General features: G+C 44.3%; 1 protein-coding gene across 9 annotated transcripts in view; it reads left to right on the top strand.

Annotated features, from left to right (window-relative positions):
- Positions 1 to 19,837, top strand: part of LOC122541051 (multiple C2 and transmembrane domain-containing protein 2-like) — a 487,119-nt gene that overhangs the window by 221,438 nt on the left and 245,844 nt on the right. For all 9 annotated transcript variants that reach the window (XR_006309501.2, XM_087981162.1, XM_087981161.1 and 6 more), the window contains 3 exons: positions 9,174 to 9,316; positions 14,818 to 14,894; positions 17,755 to 17,866. Coding sequence is in view for 8 of the 9 variants with exons in the window: in XM_087981162.1 (XP_087837288.1) it covers positions 9,174 to 9,316; positions 14,818 to 14,894; positions 17,755 to 17,866 (332 nt within the window). In the remaining variant the exon portion in view is untranslated. The remainder of the gene's footprint in view (positions 1 to 9,173; positions 9,317 to 14,817; positions 14,895 to 17,754; positions 17,867 to 19,837) is intronic.

Here is a 19,837-nt window from a genome sequence, read left to right as displayed (position 1 = left end):
GGAGGCTGAAAAGTGAAGGAGTCATCAAACCAGAATGGGCAGAACTGGTCAAACCGATTGGAAGCTTAATGGATTATTTTGTCTCTGTGAGGATTTTAAACCAAAAGTAAACTGCTTTTTGTGGCTGGATATATACCCAATTCCTCGCACAGAAGATTTATACACAAAGCTGATGGGGGGGGGGATGTCTTTCACAAAGTTGGACATGAGCCATGAGTAATTGCAATTATGGTTAGATCAAGAATCCAAGACGTATGCTACAATTAATACTCATAAGGGTTTATACCGTTTTACAAGACGGCCATTTTGGGGTATTGTCAGCTCGTGCCACTTTCAGTGAATAATAGAGAAAATTTACAAGGTCTACCCCACATTGCCATTTATTTAGATGATGTGTTAATACCAGGGGAGACCAATAAAGAGCACGTAGAGAACTTGGACATCGTACATTCTTCGTAGAGGGCACATATCTTAAAAGGGAAAAATATGTGTTATAGGCATCCCAAGTGACCTACTTGGACTACAGAGTCGACAAGACTGGGTTACACACGTTGGAAGATAACGTGAGAGCAATCAAAGGGGGCCTGGCTCCAATGTTTGTACCGGAGCTCAGGGTCTTTCCTTGGGCTGGTGAATTATTGTGGAAATTCATACATAACCTGGCCTCCATTCTGGCACCTTTGTATCAACTCTTAAAAATGGGTCAGCCTTGGAAATGGTCACGTAGCCAAGCAATGGCTTTCAGGGAAGTGAAGAAGTAGCTAGCATCTTCGAAAGTGTTGGCATGCTGTGATCCCAAATGAGATCAGGAATTGACATGCGATGCCTCCCTGTATGGCACCGGGATAGTATTAGCTCATGGATGGCCCAATGCAGAGGAACACTCGATAGTGTATGCATCCAGGACTATGGCTAATGCAGAGTGTTAATAAGATCAGATAGAGAAGGAAGGTTTGATGATCATATTCGGAGTCAGGAAGTTCCACCAATACCTTTACGGGCATAAATTTTGCAATAATAACAGACCACAAATCACTGCTAGTTGTACTTAAAGAGGACAAGGTAGAGCTGCCCATAGCTTCAGGCTGAACTCAGTGGTGGGCTCCAATAATAATTGTGTATAATTACAAGTTGGAGCCTGGGAGGCCAAATAGCAAATGCCGATGCATTAAGCCGCCTCCCACTGACAGATACACCGCCGGTGGGACTGTCACTGGAAGAGTCTGTAATTATTTTAAATTTTCTGGACACACTTCCAGTCACTGCTGACAATATCAGACTCTGGACGTACAAAGATCCGATCCTGGCAAAACTGAAACCGTTGGTGCGATGGGGGAAACCAAAGAGCCATCACAACCTGAATTGAAACCTTTTTGGACCCGGAGAGACCAGATCACAGCAGAGGATGGCACATTGTTTTGGGGAGCAAGGGTGATTGTCCTGAGTATCAGGCACTGCCAGATGCTGGCTGAACTCCACCAGGGTCATCCAGGGGTTTCCAAAATTAAAATGTTAGTGAGAAGTTATGTCTGGTGGCCAGGATTGGTCGCAGATATAGCCGTACTTATGGGGCAGTGCCCAGAGTGCCAACAAGGACAAAGATTACTGCCAGCAGCTTCCCCACACCTGTGGCAATGGCGGAGTAAACCGTGGTGGACCTGGTCACATGTTGATTTTGCAGGTCCTTTCATGAGCTCAATGTCCTTAGTCATTGTGGGATGCCCATTTAAAGTTGCTGAACTTGCTTTGAGTTCATTCGTTAAGAACTGTGCGCATCTTTTGCAATTCCCAGACTCCCGGAAGTGTTGGTCACAGATAATGGACCATCGTTTACCAGCAGGGAATTTGAGTACTTCCTAAAGTTGAATGGTATTTGATATATCAGGACAGCTCCATACCATCCATCGTCCAATGGTCTGGCAAAAAGAGCAGTCCAAACGTTGAAGGCAGGTTTGAAGAAACAGCCTACAACTCCACTTGATACCTAACTGTCCTGGTTCCTATTTGATTATAGGATCATCCCTCATGCACCCACAGGGATATCTCTGGCGGAGTTACTAATGGGGAGAAGACTCTGAACCACGTTAGATCTGATCTTCCCAGACTTGGGACGGAGGGTGAAATGACATTGGGAATGCCAAAGCTAGACACAAGACTCTGCTAAGCAAGAGACAGAGTTTACTTCAGGGGATGAGGTTTGGTGTAGGAACCATGGGAATGGCCCTGCATGGGTAGGCTGTATGGTCAACACGAGGTCAGGTCCCGTGTTGTATAATGTTCGGGGAGGTGCGACAGCTCTGAATAAACACGTGGACCATAAGAAAGCTGCAAACGGCACCGGAGCAAAACGTGCCCAGCTCTTCGACTGCCTTTCTGACTGTTCCAGGACCCATTGGTTCTCCCTCTCCAAGCGTTAAAGATAACTCGGAATCTGAGATGGCTACGGAGGATGTTGCTGCCACTATGCCTTTGCAGCCTGAAGAGGAGAATGAATTTCTTCCACCGTGTTCTCGGTGTGAGAGGTGAGCTACTGTACATTGCACACTGCCTGTATCAGAGACAGTGTTGGAGGAATCTGCCATGGTGCTAAAACACCCCTGGAGGAGCTACAAAAGAAAATAACCAGTCTATGCCCCAGACTTAGAGAGGGAGGGAAGTAGTGATTGTAATGAGGTCAGCCAGATGGACCTGATAGAGTATGAGTTCCCGGATTGGGGCTGTTAATCTGGTCCAATCAGAGAGCCCTGGCTGACAGAAACAGGAGTGTCAGCGATCCTGACACTCTGACAGCTGGCTCTGTAGGAACTGGATCAGTGTCAAAGACTCTGTGTGTAAATAAAGGCTGACTTGGTGACAGGATACCGGCCTCTGTGAAGGTATTTCACAGGTCGTTTAGATAAATTCCTTATAGCCGATGGTGTCTCCACTTCAGCTGCCTGCTCCAGGTTCATCAAATTGGAGACCCCCCAACCCAGAGTGAGCACTGCTTCCCAACTGGCTGTTGACTGTCCATTCAGTCACACCTGACTGTGGGCGATTTTGACAATGCACTCTTCAATCCCATTGTTCCAGTTTGATTATAAACTCCAGGGTGTAGTTGCCTGAACTCTGAGATGAAAATGGGATTAAAATTGAATGTGTTAGAATAGAAACCATCTCTAACATCTTATTGTTGTGTGAGAATCAGTGGGAAAGTTCACTTCTGCTGTAGAAAATACGGGGGCAGTATTCTTTTCAGATAATGTTTTGCTGATAGTGCCTGGTCCATCATTGCTTGGAGTGCTTTTTCTCTCACAATGTTCTGCTCTTCACCTCATTAATTGTACGTCTACACTCTTGTTTGTCTCTCTTCGGGAATAGTGCCAGCAGAGACCTGGGAGTGCTTCCAGCAGCTGGGGCCTTGCGTCTTTCTGGCCCCCAGGTTTACAACCCCAGCTGCTCACCACGTCAGGTACTGCAAACCAGGAACTGTCTCCCACCCTGTAGTGCCCCCACCATTATCACTGAGGGCAAATATCTCAGAAGACAGGAAGGCTCTCCGTAGGAGTCTGGAGATGTTTGCTGGAGAGGATGGCGAGAGGAGGATAATGCTTTTCCCAGCTGGCTGACAGAGGAAGCCATGCCACTGGACCAACTCAGCTTGGACACGCGTGGCAGCCTGTATTAGGGCTGTGTCTGGGGGGGGGGGGGGAAGCCATGCCCAGCAGGAAGTACCTCTGTGCTCCACAAGGCTAGGTGTCACCACTTTCTGTTCTACCGCCTCCTAATCACTTGAACTCTGTCACTGTATGCACCTCATAAAAGCTCATTGAAAGTTCATTGGTATGGTGGCTCAGTGGTAAGCACTGCTGCCTCACAGCGCCAGGGTCACGGGTCTGATTCCCGCCTCAGGCAAATGTCTGTGTGGAGTTTGCACGTTCGCCCTGTGTCCCTGTGGGTTTTCTCTGGGTGCTCTGGTTTCTTCCCACAGTCCAAACATGTGCAGGTCAGGTGGATTGGCCATAGGAAATGCAGGGTGACTGGGATAGGTAGAGGATGGGATGCTCTTAGGAGGGTTGGTCTGGACTCAATGGGCCAAATGGCCTGCTTCCACACTGCAGGGATTTTATTCTATGATGGAAAACAAATGCCATTATTCCACAAATCCACTCAACAGCTCTCTCCACCTCATTTTCCCAAACTACTAAAACCCTCCCTGTCTTCTGCACTTCTCCCTTCTGCTCCTGCCTCACCACTAACGTCTCTTCTGGTCAATTTCATCATACTCAGTCCCTCCCTTTGCCATATTTGCAGGAAGAACTGGTCCACCCCTTTTCCCCGATTGATGGCTCAATGCCCTATTTGTAATCCCCAGACTGGTCACTCTCGACCTTAAGACTGACCATAGCCCAAACCCTGAACTGCAGGGACACGGATCTCAGGACTCTGGTAAGACTAAGGGCCTGACTGACTGTAGCCAATCCCTTCTAGAGTGACAGTACCCTGCAACTTCTCTTATTGTGCACCTCTGACTTTCGCACATGGCTATTAACTTGAAGCACATGGAGTGCGCTACCCACCTAAGCTGCTGGCTCCAGTGTGACGCTGATGTGGCGCAGTGCCACACAGACATGTCTACTCCCTTGTCCATTCAGTGCTCCCACCGTCGCAAGCTGCCCAGCTCTCCCTCCGCAAAGCTGCGTGAACTCCAGAGGCTGGCCGCTAGGTAACCGGGCGCTGAGGACCCATGAGCTAAGAAAGCAGTGTGACCCGCACAGAGGCTAGCAGGAAGTGGGAATGCGTGAGTGCTGGGAAAGCAAGCTAAACGCTTTGCAGTGTTGCGCGGATGCAGGCTGAGGGAAAATGGTGTCCAGCGACGTTATTTGTGAAGAGGCGGGTGAGCCACTCTGACTGGCTTGTGAGGGAATTTGCACTGTCTAATTGATTACTTTCAGAAGGAGAGTAGAATTAGAAATGGTGTAAAATAAGGAGAGAGAGGTTTGGATGGAATGAAAGGTGGGGGTGAGCAGAATTATTTTTCTTGATGTCAAAAGTCTGGAGTTTTCATTTGCACTATTTTTCTTCAAAATAGTTTCTCAAGTAACACCATATGCTGTCATTGATACTTTGGAAACCTGACTGAAGTTAGCCCTTAATCTTCTGAATTCCAGGGAATTAAAAACCTCGCAGGTTAAATCTCCCCACATAAAGTAACCCTCAGAGTGCTCTTTACATGCAGTGCTAAAGTAACCAGCTCTATGTTCTAAACAGCTCAGGGGGAGGGAATCAAATACAATGGATATTGAATCAGCAGAGGCTATGCATTCATGCTTGTGATGGGCAGTCAGAAATAGATCAGCATCTCTCAGATAGAGTTGTTTGCCCAGGACATGACATTCACAAACGACCTTTAATGAACTTGACCAGGTTCACCGATGAAGATCGGGGTAGGATGTAGCTCATCTGAAAGACTCTTAAATAGTTGTGACCAGTAAATGTAAATGGATATCGGATTAGTGTGGTTATATTTCTCTTGGGAAATGGTGTGTCCCGTTTTCCCTTTCAGCAGCGAAATAGATCAGCCAAAGTTCTGGTTCATCTGGACAGTATCTACTTTTCAAAAAATCACATGGGCGACTTTTCTGATCATGATGAGAAAGATTCTACCTCTGAAGTAGACGATTGGTATTGTTGTTAACAACAGCTTGGGCCCTACAGGCACAAAGTGGAGTTAATTAACTGAGTATTAGAATCATTCAGATTGAAATGTTGAGGTTTTCTGTATATTTTAGTTTCAATTAACTTTACCTTGTGTCAGGTCAGTGACCTGTGGTTACTAAGGCCTGATGCTGACCCCATGTTTTCCAGATGACATGGTAATGGGTGGGCTGAGAATTGAAGCAGGTTTGAGAGTGTGGTGCTGGAAAAGAACAGCAGGTCAGGTAGCATCTAAGGAGCAGAAGAATCGACGTTTCAGGCATCGGGAATTCCTGATGAAGGGCTTTTGCCCAAAACGTCGATTCTCCTGCTCCTCGGTTGCTGCCTGACCTGTCGTGCTTTTCCAGCACCATGCTCTCGACTCTAACCTCCAGCATCTGCAGTCCTTAGGTTCACCTGAGAACTGAAGCAATTGAGGCAGTGACTTAGCTGGATTTGTTTTAATCTTTTTCATTATGAAAACCTTGCCTCGAGAATGTTATTGAAGAGAATTGAACACGATGTTGAGCATACTTAAGAGTTTATCCATTCACCATAACACAAGAACCCTTTTTATACACTGCTGTTGGTGAGTGAAAAAAAAATTCAAGTTTTGGAGCTGTTCCCAAAACAGAGAGCAAGGAGGAGGAAAATTCTGTCCTGTCACCTGCAATCACGATAGCTCAGATCATTGTGGACTGCTCTTGGTAATTGGTTTACTTTGTTCAGCCGTCTAATGAATTGCAGCTCTGTGAGGTCTCTCTGGCTGCTCACAGACCTTCCTCACTATCGGACATGATTAAAGCCGCTGTAATGGAAGACAGCAGTACAAGTATAAGTCGAACTCTGGTTTCCTAATCCAAGCTGGCTCGACATGCCTTTGCCTGGAGTTGTCAAGGAGATTTGGCAGGATGGTGATAAATAGGAGAGCTGGAACCCAGTGGAAAAAGCACGAGAGTCGATTAAATACCCAAGCTTGAATTGATCCCTGAGAAATGATCAGACAGTATCAGGCTTATGGACTGTGCCAAATGCAAATGTATTTCAGCAGTTCCATCAGATTTTGTGGATAGTATAATTTGCCTCTGGTCAAACCTTCATCCTATTTGTTTAGTACGATGGGAAAAGCTGTCCACTGAAAAAGGAGCAACTCAAAGATGGTTTTAAGGTAGGCCTTAGGCCTTGTGAATGCAGAGAGGCAGGTGTACGTGCAGCTTGATGTAGCTGCAGATCTAAAGAGCCCTTATTTCTTTTTAAAAAAAATGCAGAAATTAGAGTTTTCTGTAGTGGAGAATGTTAACTAAGTGTGATGTGAATTCTTGAGGTTTTATATTTTTCCATTTTCCTCCCAAAATGTGTTGACACATTGGGTAATATTTGACTGTATCATTGGGATCTTGCCCAGAGCTGAGAAGAACTCCACTTGGGCACAGGTGGGCCATCCCTGGGATCAAGGAGCCGAGGATACAAGTCCCATCTACAGAGAGTTGGTCGTCCAGCACTCGCCCATATCGCTCAGAGCCAGTATCCTTTTGAATACACCATTGGTTTTCGGAGGCAGCTATATATGTTAAAGTGGAAATGTCCTCCAATCGATCCAGGTTTCACAAATAGGATTCAGAAAACAAAACTTGTGTGCTTTAAACTTTTCACAAGAAGTTTGAAGCTGTCAGAGTTAATTGGAGAGATGGGATGCCTTTTAGATAGATCCAGGAATAGGTTCAGAAGAAATGAACTCAGGGACTGACCGTGCTGCTGGGGAGGCACCTGCCTTGAGATTGTTGACATCACGGATCCCAGGCCACAGTTGATGGACAGCAAGAGGGAGTCACCGTAAGAGGCCTGTGGTGGGAGTGGGAGTGAGGAAGGGAGATGGCAGCGAGTTTGGTGAATGACTCTCACTGGACCTATCCCCTCCCGATCCTGGGCCTCTTATTCAGGGAACTGAGTGCTATTATGCAAGATAGCCCCCTCTCCCCCACCCCTTCAAAACTCACATGTAATCCTGTACAGATCTGTGAATCTTGCTCCCTGCGTCATTACACCAGAAGACATAGGAGCAGAAATTAGGCCATTCAGCCCATTGAGTCTGCTCCGCCATTCCATCATGGCTGATCAGTTTCTCAAGGAGAAAGTGAGGACTGCAGATGCTGGAGATCAGAGCTGAAAGTGTGTTGCTGGAAAAGCGCAGCAGGTCAGGCAGCATCCAAGGAACAGGAGAATCGATGTTTCGGGCATAAGCCCTTCCTCATTCCTGAAGAAGGGCTTATGCCCGAAACGTCGATTCTCCTGTTCCTTGGATGCTGCCTGACCTGCTGCGCTTTTCCAGCAACACATTTTCAGCTCTGATCAGTTTCTCAATCCCATTCTCCAGCTTTCTCCTCATAACCCTTGATCCCCTTGATACTCAGGAACCTATCTATCTCTGTCTTAAATATACTCAATGACCTGGCCTCCACAGCCCTCTGTGGCAATGAATTCCCTAGATTCCCCACTCTCTGGCTGAAGAAGTTTCTCCTTGCCTCCAATCTAAAAGGTCTTCCCTTTACTCTAAGGCTGTGCCCTTGGGTCCTAGTCTCTCCGAACAATGGAAACATTTTCCCAACATCCACTCTGTCCAGGCCATTCAGTATTCTGTAAGTTTCAGTTAGATCCTCCCCTCATCCTTCTAAACTACATTGAGTATTGAGCCAGAGACCTCAAATGTTCCTCATATGTTAAAGCTTTTTATTCCTGGGACCATTCTTGCACCATGGAAATCCAAACCCCCCTCCCCCCACCACTACCTGGTATGGTACTTTAAACTTGTATTCATGGGATGTGGGTGTTGTTAGCTGGCCCAGCATTTATTGCCCTTTCCGAGGTGTCCTTGAACAGGCTGGTGAGCTGCCTTCCTGAGCCGCTGCAGTCTGTGTGCTGTAAGTTGACCCACAATGCCTTTAGGGAGGGAATTCCAGGATTTTGACGCAACGATACCCGAAGGAACAGCGATGTATTTTCAAGTCAGGATGGTGAGTGACTTGGAAGGGTCTTGCAGGTAGTGGCGTTCCCATCTACCTGCTGCCCTTGTCCTTCTTGATAGTAAAGGCAAAGTCACCATTGTCCTACCAGACCATAGGGCGCTCTCTCATTAGGGAGTGACAACTGGTGGTGGTTTAACCTGAGGGGCATCATGCCTCAGGCAAGGAGAGAGGTTGACAAGGAGAATCCTTCATGGTAACCAATCCACCCTGTTGGCGCCACTTCGTATGAGTAACCTGCCATCCAGCCAATTGAGCTAACCGTCTCGATTGTAGTGGTTATGTGTTTGGAAACGGCTGCCCAAGGAACATTGTTGTATGGTAACAAAGGGTTTTTCATCCATAAATACACAGGTTAAGGATGGAAATGATCAGCATGCATCTATGAATGATTGCCAATTAAATTGATCACTGTAAGAATACCTTAAGATATTTTCGCAGATATCATTGATGCAATGTATTTATTTTGTCCCACAGGTACGAGTGATCCTTATGTTAAGTTCAAACTGGCTGGCAAAACGCTGTACAAGAGCAAGATCATGTACAAAAACTTAAACCCTCGATGGGATGAGACCTTTGTCATACCAGTCAAGAACTTGAATCAAAAGCTGTATGTCAAGGTAATAAAGAGCTGCATGTTCAGAAATGATATACTGATTCAGCTAAATACTGTTACTTTGGGAGTTAAACTTAGTGTGGTTCAGTGCTTATGTTTAGATGGTTTGGTTTGATGGTTATGATATAGTTAGGATCGGTGATGGGGTCAATGGTCCATTCTTTGTTTGGGATTCACTGATTAGAATTTTGGTTGATTTCACTGGCTACGGTCAGTGGTAATCGTTTTAGGTCACCCGACCCGGTATCAGTGGTTATAATTTGGTTTGAGGTCGCGCGCAGTGTTTAAAAACAGTTTGTTGCATTTCTAATTCCTGTGTGACAATAAAACAAAGTATTAACACTCTGCTACTTGAATGGTTAGGATCTGGAGCGCGCTATCTGAGAGTGTAGCGAGAGCAGAGTCAGTTGAGGCTTTCAGAGGGAACTGGATCAGTATCTGAAGAAAGAATATTGATAGGGTTACCGGGACAAAGGCAGGGGGTGTGGAATTAGCTGAGTTGTACTTACAGGATCAGTTTCCATCCTGAAAATGTCCCCTTATTCCTTATTAGGCAGATGGGACTGGTTTAGTTTGGGATTATGGTCAGCATGGATTGGCTGGACCGAAGGGTCTGTTTCTGTGCTGTATCACTCTACAACTCCTAGTCTTCTATTAGTTAGCCAATCCTCTGTCCATGCTAATCCAACATAACGAGATCTCAATAATTAGCGCTGATTTAAGGTTGTGTTAATAAAACGATGTAAGGGCCCTAGCCAAGGTGTGACAAAGACTTAAAAGGATGGTCCTGGAACTGAATAGACTTAAATGTTTAGCTCTGAATTTTTGTAAAGACTCCAGCTTAGCCAGGAACCAGAACACTGATTCTGGAAGCCCTGCTGTGGAACACAACACCCGCCCATATCACCCAGGGCCCATTGGTTCATGGTTCTGGATGTAGGTTTGCTTGCTGAGCTGGAAAGTTCATTTCTAGACGCTTCGTCACCCTTCTAGGTAACATCTTCAGTGGGCCTCTGGGCAAAGCACTGCTGGTAATTCCTGCTTTCTATTTATATGTTTAGGTTTCTTTGGGTTGGTGATGTCATCTCCTGTGGTGATGTTATTTCCTGTTCTTTTTCTCAGGAGGTGGTAGATGGGGTCTAACTTGATATGTTTGTTGATAGAGTTCCGGTTGGAATGTTATGCTTCTAGGAATTCTCGTGCGTGTCTTTGTTTGGCTTGTCCTAGGTTGGATGTGTTGTCCCAGTTCATTGTTCATGAAGGCAGCTATATATGTTCAAGTGGAACTTTATGAATAGGATTCAAAAAACAAAACTTGTGTGGTTTATACGTTTCATGAGAAGGTCTGAAGTTGTCAGTTATTTGGGGAGATAGGATACCTTTTAGATAAATGCAGGAACACTTAGAACAATTGGAGTGCCTTTTGGGATTGTAAATAATAGAGAGGAATATGCATAAAAAATGGATAAACTCATCACAACCTTCAAGCTATCGAATCATTTCAAACTACTGACTTGTACCTTCAAGCAGTAGGAAAAAATGCATTGCATTTAAAAAAAAGTCCGTTCTAGCTATCTTACTCTGTGTGTTGAAGTAAACCTGAGGACCATCATTATAGGATTAGTGTTTCGTGACTGATGTTACTACCTATCATTATCACAGTGGGTGGCCTGTCAGTTTGCAGTTTGTTTAATAGCTCAAATTGCTTATATGACCAATGGAGCTATGAATATAAATGCTTATTTTTATACAGGATTAAGTAGTTGAAGAAAATTAAATATAATGAATCAGTTTTTATCAATGAGAGCGAAACTCAGGACAAATGCAGGCCTCATTATTAAACTAACCCATTCAAGACCTTAAGCCACTTTAGGAGAAAGTGAGGACTGCAGATGCTGGAGATCAGAGTCACAGAGTGTGATGCTGGAAAAGCACAGACGGTCAGGCAGCATCTGAGGAGCAGGAGAGTTTACATTTTGGGCATAAACCCTTCATCAGGACATCAGATTCTGTTACGCTGCAAATTATTATCCTGATTAGCTACTGACAGAATATAAATATTCCAAACAGTCGCTTTCAGTAGGGGGAAAAGAGAATTAAGTTTGTGCGCAGAATATGACTAGATAGATGCAATATGCAACCCAATTGGCTTGGCATGTGAAGAATATTTTAAATATGGGATGTGTCAATGGCTGCTAAGGCTGTGCTTTCTCACTTCTTCAAATTTGCAATTAAATTAACAGAGGGGATTTGTTGAGGAGAAAGTGAGGTCTGCAGATGCTGGAGATCAGAGCTGAAAATGTGTTGCTGGAAAAGCGCAGCAGGTCAGGCAGCATCCAGGGAACAGGAGAATCGACGTTTCGGGCACAAGCCCTTTTGTTGTTCTGAAGTGCCAAGAATTTGTCAATCATGTATTGTTGAAACTCTTGCAGTTCCTGAAATATCGCAGGATTTCAAGTGATTCTGAATTCTGTGGAAAATTTCGTCCACGCATGTGCGTACACACCTACACACACACGCACACACCTAACATGAATACACACCTACATGAATACACACCTACACGCACGCACACACACTTACATGAATACACACCTACACGCACACACACTTACATGAATACACACCGATGCGCACGCACACACCGACATGGGCGCACACACCGACACGCGCGCGCACACACCGACACGCGCGCGCACACACCGACACGCGCACACACACTACACACACTGCAGTATGTTTCCATTGATCAAAGAGAAGGTTGGGCTGATGCTGAAGTTGATGTTCACATTTGGGACCAACTGTAGGAATTAGTTTTGGGCTGATCCACAGTTATTTCGAGTTAATGCGTTTTGTGATTTCTCATTTATTATTGTGCTCAGCTCCATATTGCAATCGACTTACAGCACAGATTTGGACCATTCGGCCCAACTATCTGTGCTGGCGTTTATACTCTACATAAGCTTTCTCCTGCTCTGTTGCGTATTAGCTTAAACATCCTGCTAACGTTGTCTCCCTTACATATTTATCTAGCTCCAGTTAATGTCTGTTCTATTTGCCTTTACCACTTCATATTCTGGGGGTATGCTACTTGGGTAATGCAGCTAAACTATGAATAGAGCGCTTTAGTTTCTTATTGTAGATGTCTCTTTGTAGCAGGTATGGTAGCTCAGTGTTTAGCACTGCTTCCCCACAGCACCAGGGATCCCAGCAACCCGTTTCCTGCTTTGGGTGACTGTATGGTGTTTGCATGTCCTCCCCTTGCCTGTTTGGGTTTCCTCCGATTTCCTCCCACAGCGCAAAGATGCCCAGGTTAGGGTGGATTGGCCACGCTAAATTGCCCCTTAGTGTCCAGGAATGTACAGACTAGGTGAGTTAGCTATGCTAAATGCCGGGTTACGAGGAAAGGGTAGAAGGGTTGGGACTGGGTGGGATGCTCTTTGGACGGTCAATGTGGACTTGATGGGCTGACCAGCCTGCTTCCAGGCTATAATTCCGATCTTCTGACAGGACTTTTTGTGTGATCCTTATGTCAGGAAAACTGCTCATGGAGAGGGACTGAGTGGAGGTTGGCTGCGATAGATTTTGGAGCAGGCCTATTGTGGCGTGGTGTGGCTCTCAGCTCCCGTGGTATCTGACAGAGTGTAAATCTAATGGACCCACATTGTTACACAATTGCACCTCAAGCCTGAGCAACCAATTCATTGTACGACAAAATGATCCAGTGTTGCTACCGCAAACATGGCAGAATGTAAATTGGATGCCTACACGCAAGCCAAGTATTTTGTGCCACACTCCCTTTCCCCTTCTGATCTCACAAAGTGGCTACTGAAGACACATCCTTCTCTGGCCCATGAAGAGTTGCGAAAATAATTAAGAGTCTGTATCCTGAAACAGATGTGTCGGTGCTTTTTTTACCTCACAAAATGGGGCAAAATTGGTTGCCGGAGTGAGTTGGGATGTCGATCAGCTTTGGTTAACTTGGGTACATCAGAGAGTCCAGGAAATTACAGATATTCTGGGCAAGCTGCAGAATTAAATGTGATTGGTTTATTTAGACAGAGTGCTTTCACACTGTAACGGCAAAATCCACTTTCACGTCTTCATATTGAAACTTTGGATCTACCATCCGAGAAGCAAGGGAGTCGACATTTCAGGCAGGGCCATGAAGAAGTCTTGTTCCTCAATTGCTGCCTGACCTGCTGTGCTTTTTCCAGCGCCACGCTTTATCAACTCTGCCTCTCCAGCACCTGCAGTCCTGACTATCTCCTACTTTGGATATGGTGTCAATGTAACCTCATTCTGGAATCACAGCAGTGACTCATACCAGACCAAAGTGTCTCGCTGGGATAGTGAAGGCTGGTTGAGCGTTCATATTTGCTTCAATCTCTCTACTACATGTCTGTGATGAGCTACAATCCTCTTTGAGGCAGAGACAAAATTGTGGCATTGCAGCTGTAGTTCACCTCCACATACTGCAACAACTTGAGGATAGTCTGTCCTTCCTGTGATTATGAGAAGCTCCGTATTCAACCTTTTGAGGCTTCTCTGTGTTTTGGTTTCAGTGCCAGATCCAGGTATTCCCTTTTGACTGCAGTGCAGCATTGTCTGTCCCATATAAGCATTAGGAATTTGTGTCATCGCCCATCCATTGACCTGTTGTGTTTACGTTCAGCCGTATGCTCACCTGTGATACAACTGAGGGCCAAGGGTCTTGTGGTACAGTGGTAATGTCCCTACCTCTGGGCCAGAAGGTCCACTTGCCTGGAGGTGTTTCATCATGTGTCCACACAAGATGAAGAAAATAATGGACACCTAAGAGTTTACGTTCCTCTGTTTTTGTAGAGTGTTCAGTGGAGCCATAATGGGTCATGTCATGTCATGGTATGACCAAGTGATGTTGGGTGACGCATTAAATTCTACTGAAGGTAGGACTTTGGAAAATCAAGAAAGCTCGTACAGGGAGTTTTGTATGAAAGAGGACATTTGGCCCATCTTAATTAACCAGACTCATTCCTCTGCTGTTGTCTCCATTATTTTTTTCAGCCATTGCAGTTTAATTCCAGTTGTTGATAACTCTACACACAAGAAACCTCCTGATGCCAGTCTTAAATTGCACTTTTACTGCCTTACCGTTTAATTGAGAGAGGCATGATAAAGTAGCATCCCATAATATTTCTTATTTTACAGACCCTGATTTTCAGACTGAAAAGCCCAAATGTCTCCACTCTTTGCTTATAACTCGGACTCTGACACCACTGCCCAGCCTCATGACTCCTGTCATTGCGACTGGTGTCTGAATGTCTCCGTGATTTCTTGACCATTGGAAATGGACACACATCTCCGGGTGGGGACTGATCGGAGCACTGAATTATTTCCTTTTGACTGAGGTGGTGATCATAAAATTGATTCTACAGGTTATGGTCCTAAAGCATTTGTCTTGAACCACGTGTTCATTCACTCTCAGTTAACGTAATAATGAAATAAAACTCTCTCCGCAAATAGGTTTACGACCGAGATTTGGCCACGGACGATTTCATGGGTTCTGCATATCTCAGTCTGAGCGAGCTTGAAGTGAACAGGTTTGTAATCTAATGGTGAATAATACTTTACTGTTTGTGTACTGTTGGTTTGTTATCGAGTGAGTGATTGAAGAGGGTTATCTGATAGAGCAGTACCTGAGCTCTGAATATTGAAAAGTGTTCCTTGGATTTAGGCAAGGCAAATAAAAGATATGAAGTACTCAGACTCAATTGTCTGGAGCTAAGTGCTATTAAAAGCTCAGCAATTGTTCACTGGCCTGGAGGGATTAAGAGATATAAATTATAAATTAATGGAGACTGGATTTATGACTGTGTTGGCATACACACAGAACTTCAGTGAAGTGCTGATATGACTTATAATAAGGCACGGGAACTGGGCTAAAGTTTTGAAGTGTTTGAGTTAATAGATTGACTAAAACTGATGGTGATATGATGAAAACAGAGTAGTGACTTTTGATTTAGCTCGTAGCTGAATATCTGGTCTATTACAGACATATATACGCACACATTAAAATGGTGAGTGTAAAGTTATGATATTGAAGCAGGCAGTTCAGCCCATCAAGCCTGTGCTAGTTGTTTATTTTTGGAGATGTTATCCAATTAATTCACTGTGTTCTCTCCTCATATGAAAGTTTCAATAAATAGAATGAAACCAATCACTGTTCAGCAGGTGAATCTCGAATCTTACCTCACATTAGTTAGAACTGGACAGATCCTGCACCAAGAGGGCTGCACAGTGTTAAATGGTGGATTTGTGTTTTACTGTCATACATTCACAGTGAATACAGTTTCCCACTGGGGGTAGCAGGATTGCAGACTTGGCCCTTAAAGAGTGCTCCATTAAGTAGAGAAAGAGCCTGATCTTGGCCGTCTATTTCCATTAGCAGCACATTTACCATTGTACACTTTGGTGTTATTCAGATTGAGTATTTTCCCCTTTGACACCACTGAATTAGTAATGAATGTGTAAATGGTATGTTAATGATCTATTGAGGAGGGAGTGGGCAGAGAAATGGTACAGGGACCGAGCACATTGACTTGATAAATGAATTCAATAGGATTGGGTTTACAATTTTGTAATAATGGGAATAACATCTCCCAACCCTGTGGCAGCCATTTTGCTTGTCTGCCTATTGGACTTTTATATCTCTGTGGTATCCAAACTATGAGTGCGTTTCTATTTGATTGTTCAGTAATGCTGGAAAAAAAGTTTATATTCTTTCGAATTGAACTCTACATACTGGCAGCAAATATTGAGCCTTATACTCATGGAAGCCTATGCGTTCCTCACAATTATTTGCCTGGTGAAATTGACGCTGGTTTTGTGGATTAATTATGACCCAAAGAAGGCCTACCTGCCCATCTCGTCCATGATAGCTCTCTGTAGAGTCAGTCAGTCCCATATTCACTGCTAACCCTGCAAGTTTTCTTCCATTCCATTATCCATCCAATTGTCTCTTGTAATCACTGCCTCATCTTCTCCTATTTATATTGGCAATGGGTGTGAAATTCAAATTTTCAATCGTGTTATGGTGTTATCATGAAGTTTTAGGCACTCGCAGCTTATTTATGAAACCTAGGGCCAGACTTCCATTGTTGCGGCTGAAAACCTGAGTTGTAAAATTTCTCCACTCATCCCCTTTACCTCTCGATGCAGTTTGAAGGTGACATTTAGGACAGGCAAGTGCTGAGGTAGACTGAGTCATCGCTCTTCTCTGAAATAGTGGCCCAAACCTAATGCTACCACAGCACAAATAAGTTTGCCTATAGCCTGTACTTACCTAGTATCCACTTCGGGCTCACTTCAGCCCCATGTGGGGATGAAAGAAAGCATGGACGTGTAACCAGCTGTTACATAGCTGATACTGCAATCAAGTCTCATTCAAAATACCCAATGATAAAACGGTTAATCCGTTGTAAAAACAAAAAAGCTTCTATTACGAACCACATCAAAGACAGTTAATCCTTTAAAAGCCTCTTAAATCTGCTAGTCAAATCGTGAACTCTGTACCCCTGCTGAGATAACGTGGATCTTTCTGGAAATCAGTCAAGCATCAACAGTTGGCCTACCTGTAATAACAACCCTTGGGAAATATCAACAATGAGATGTGTTAAAATGGCAGAAGCAGATGGTGATTTTTTTTTTGCTCCAATCTAATTGAGATATCCTTTGAATCTATTGAATCCAGCAGTGGGTCTACATAGTTTTTGTTTTCGTTGACAGCTGCAGCCTGTTCTTATTTTCTTTTGGAAAGGAAACAATTTGTGAACCTTTAACAGATCTTACCTTCCCTCAGGGTCTTGTCTGTGTCCTCCATAGAGTCGCTGTGGGTTGAGTTGCATTCTCCACAAAATGTGGGGTCTGTTTGAACTCAGCACTTGTCACAAATAGCTCTGCTGAGTTTGGGATTCTCAATCTGGCCACAACTGATAACAATGAGAAATGGGAAAAAGACCATGGCTATTCACCCTATCCATGTCCCTCATGATTTTATAAGCCTCCACAAGGTCACCCCTCAGCCTCTGATGCTCCAGGGAAGATAGTCCCAGCCTATTCAGCCTCTCCCTATAACTCAAACCCTCCAACCATGCTAACATTCTGGTAAATCTTTTATGAATCCTTTCAAGTTAAACAGCATCTATCCTATAGCAGGAAGATCAGAGTTGTATGGGGTATTCCAAAAGTGGCCACACCAGTCTCCTGTACAGCTGTGACTCCTATACTCAATGCAATTGACCAATTATGGCAAGTGTATTTCTTCACAACTCTGTCTACTTCACCTTCAAGAATTCCAGAGCTGGAGTGACTGAATATCTGGTTTCTATCCTCTATAGTTCAAAGGCTGTCGGCATGATTTGAAAACACTTTTTAACCTGTTGGTCTGCTCCCTTCTCTTAGCACGGTACTAAAGCAATTGCAGCTCGATGATCCAAATAGCCTGGAGGAAGACATGGGCGAGATTATCCTGGAGATAAAACTTGCCAACAAACCGAGGGACGGCATAAGAAATGTGAGTAAAGGGTTCATTCTTTCCTGCTGTGCGTTTATTCCTACATTTTCATGTGTCATTAGGTGTTAACTTTGGAAATTATATAAGGTGAAAGGAATTGTTTTTTTGCATACGCAAGAATTCATAATGCATTCCAGGGTAGCATGTGTCAAATAATATCCACTCTCACTATCACCGATGCTCAGTAACAGCAGTGTGGACCACCTATAAGATGCACTGCAGAAATTCACCAAACACCTTCCAATACCTTCCCCAGGCACAGTCACTGCATCTAGAAAGGCAAAGGCAGGCAGTTACATGGAAAAACCAGCAATGCCAGTTCCCTGCGGAGTCACTCACCATCCTGATGTGGAAATCTATCACCGTTCCTTCAGTGTCACTGTGTCAGAATCCATGAATTCCCTTCCTTGTGGAATTGTGGACTGCATGTCTCACCACCACCTTCTCTAGAGATGTGAAATAAATGCTGGCCCAGCCAGTGAGACTCATGTCCCATGAGTGAACAACAAAGCAGTGTCAAGTACCAAAACTTGGATTATGATGTGATTTAATTAATGATGGGAAGTTAGGGATGAACAATAAATCTAGTGATGCCCATATTCTATGAATAAATATAATTCAAAAACTTGCAAACTTGTTTCTTTGGATTGATTGAAGACTATAGTAACTAACTGAACCATCAGCAACGATGGACAGCATGTGAGGAAGCTCAAGGCTTCCAAGAACCCACAATGTACATCACCTCCAATTGGTACTGACCACAGGGAAGATCAGATTATTGTGCACCCATTAATCTGTGAAGTATTCTCTATTACTTTGTGTTTCAGGCTGCCTCCCATTTGGATTTATGCTTTTTAGAAGGTGATAGGCTTAAGTCCAACTCTAGACACTATATCCTGCCTGATACTCCAGAGTAATACGAGCATAAGAACTAGGCGCAGGAATAGGCCCTTCAAGCCCGCTCTGCAATTCATTGCGATTATGGCTGATCTTTTCATGGACTCAGCTCCATTTACCCACCCTCTCACTGTATTCCTTAGATTCTTTTCTGAACAGTAAAGAAATTATCTTAGCTTTAAAGACATTCACTGAGGAAGCCTCAACTATTTCACTGGACAGGGAATTCCACAGATTCACAACCCTCTGCGTGAAGACATACCTTCGCAACTCAGTCCTAAATCTGCTCCCCCTCATTTTGAGGCTATGCCCTCTTGTCCTAGTTTCACCCGCAAGTGGAAACATCCTCTCTACTTCCACCTTATCTATTCCCTTTCTAATTTTATGTTTCTATAAGATCGCCCCTCATTCTTCTAAATTCCAATTAATATAACCCCAGTCTACTCAGTGTCTCCTCATAAGACTCAACTCTGAAATCAAACCTAGTGAACCACCTCTGTACCCCCTCTAGCACCTGTACTTCCTTTCTCAAGTAAGGAGACCAAAACTGTGCGCAGTGCTCCAGGTGTGGCCTCACCAGCACCCTGTACAGCTGCAAGATAATCTCCCTGCTTTTAAACTCAATCCCTTTAGCACTGAAGGACAAAATTCCATTTGCCTTCCTAATTACTTGTTGTACTTACAGACCAACCTTTTGTGATTCATGCACAGGGACACCCAGGTCCTTCTGCGTAGCAGCGTGCTGCAATTTCTTACCATTCATGTAATAGTCCTTTTTACTGTTGTTCTTACCGAAATGGATGACTTCACGTGATGGAGCCTCACTAATGACAGGTTGTGACAGGGAATTCCCATTCGCTATTGGCCATAAACCCATGGCCCAGGAACCCATCAGGCTTGCTGAAGGAATAAAAATGGTGTGAAAGTTTACTTAGCTGGGGTAGTTTCAGGTGTGAGGTGTTGGTGCAGCCAATTGGCAGTAAAATTGATCTTTGAAACCCAGTGGATTTTTATCAGATTTGCTACAATATCTGTGCACCAGGCTTCACTTCTGAGTATTTTCTCTTGAATTCA

Source organism: Chiloscyllium plagiosum, unplaced genomic scaffold, assembly GCF_037043375.1.
Source record: "Chiloscyllium plagiosum isolate Xiang-an unplaced genomic scaffold, Cpla_swu_hap1 HiC_scaffold_39, whole genome shotgun sequence".
Lineage (NCBI taxonomy): Eukaryota > Metazoa > Chordata > Chondrichthyes > Orectolobiformes > Hemiscylliidae > Chiloscyllium > Chiloscyllium plagiosum.
The sequence above is the reverse complement of the archived record's forward strand: the minus strand, read 5'-3'. Positions and strand labels throughout refer to the sequence as shown.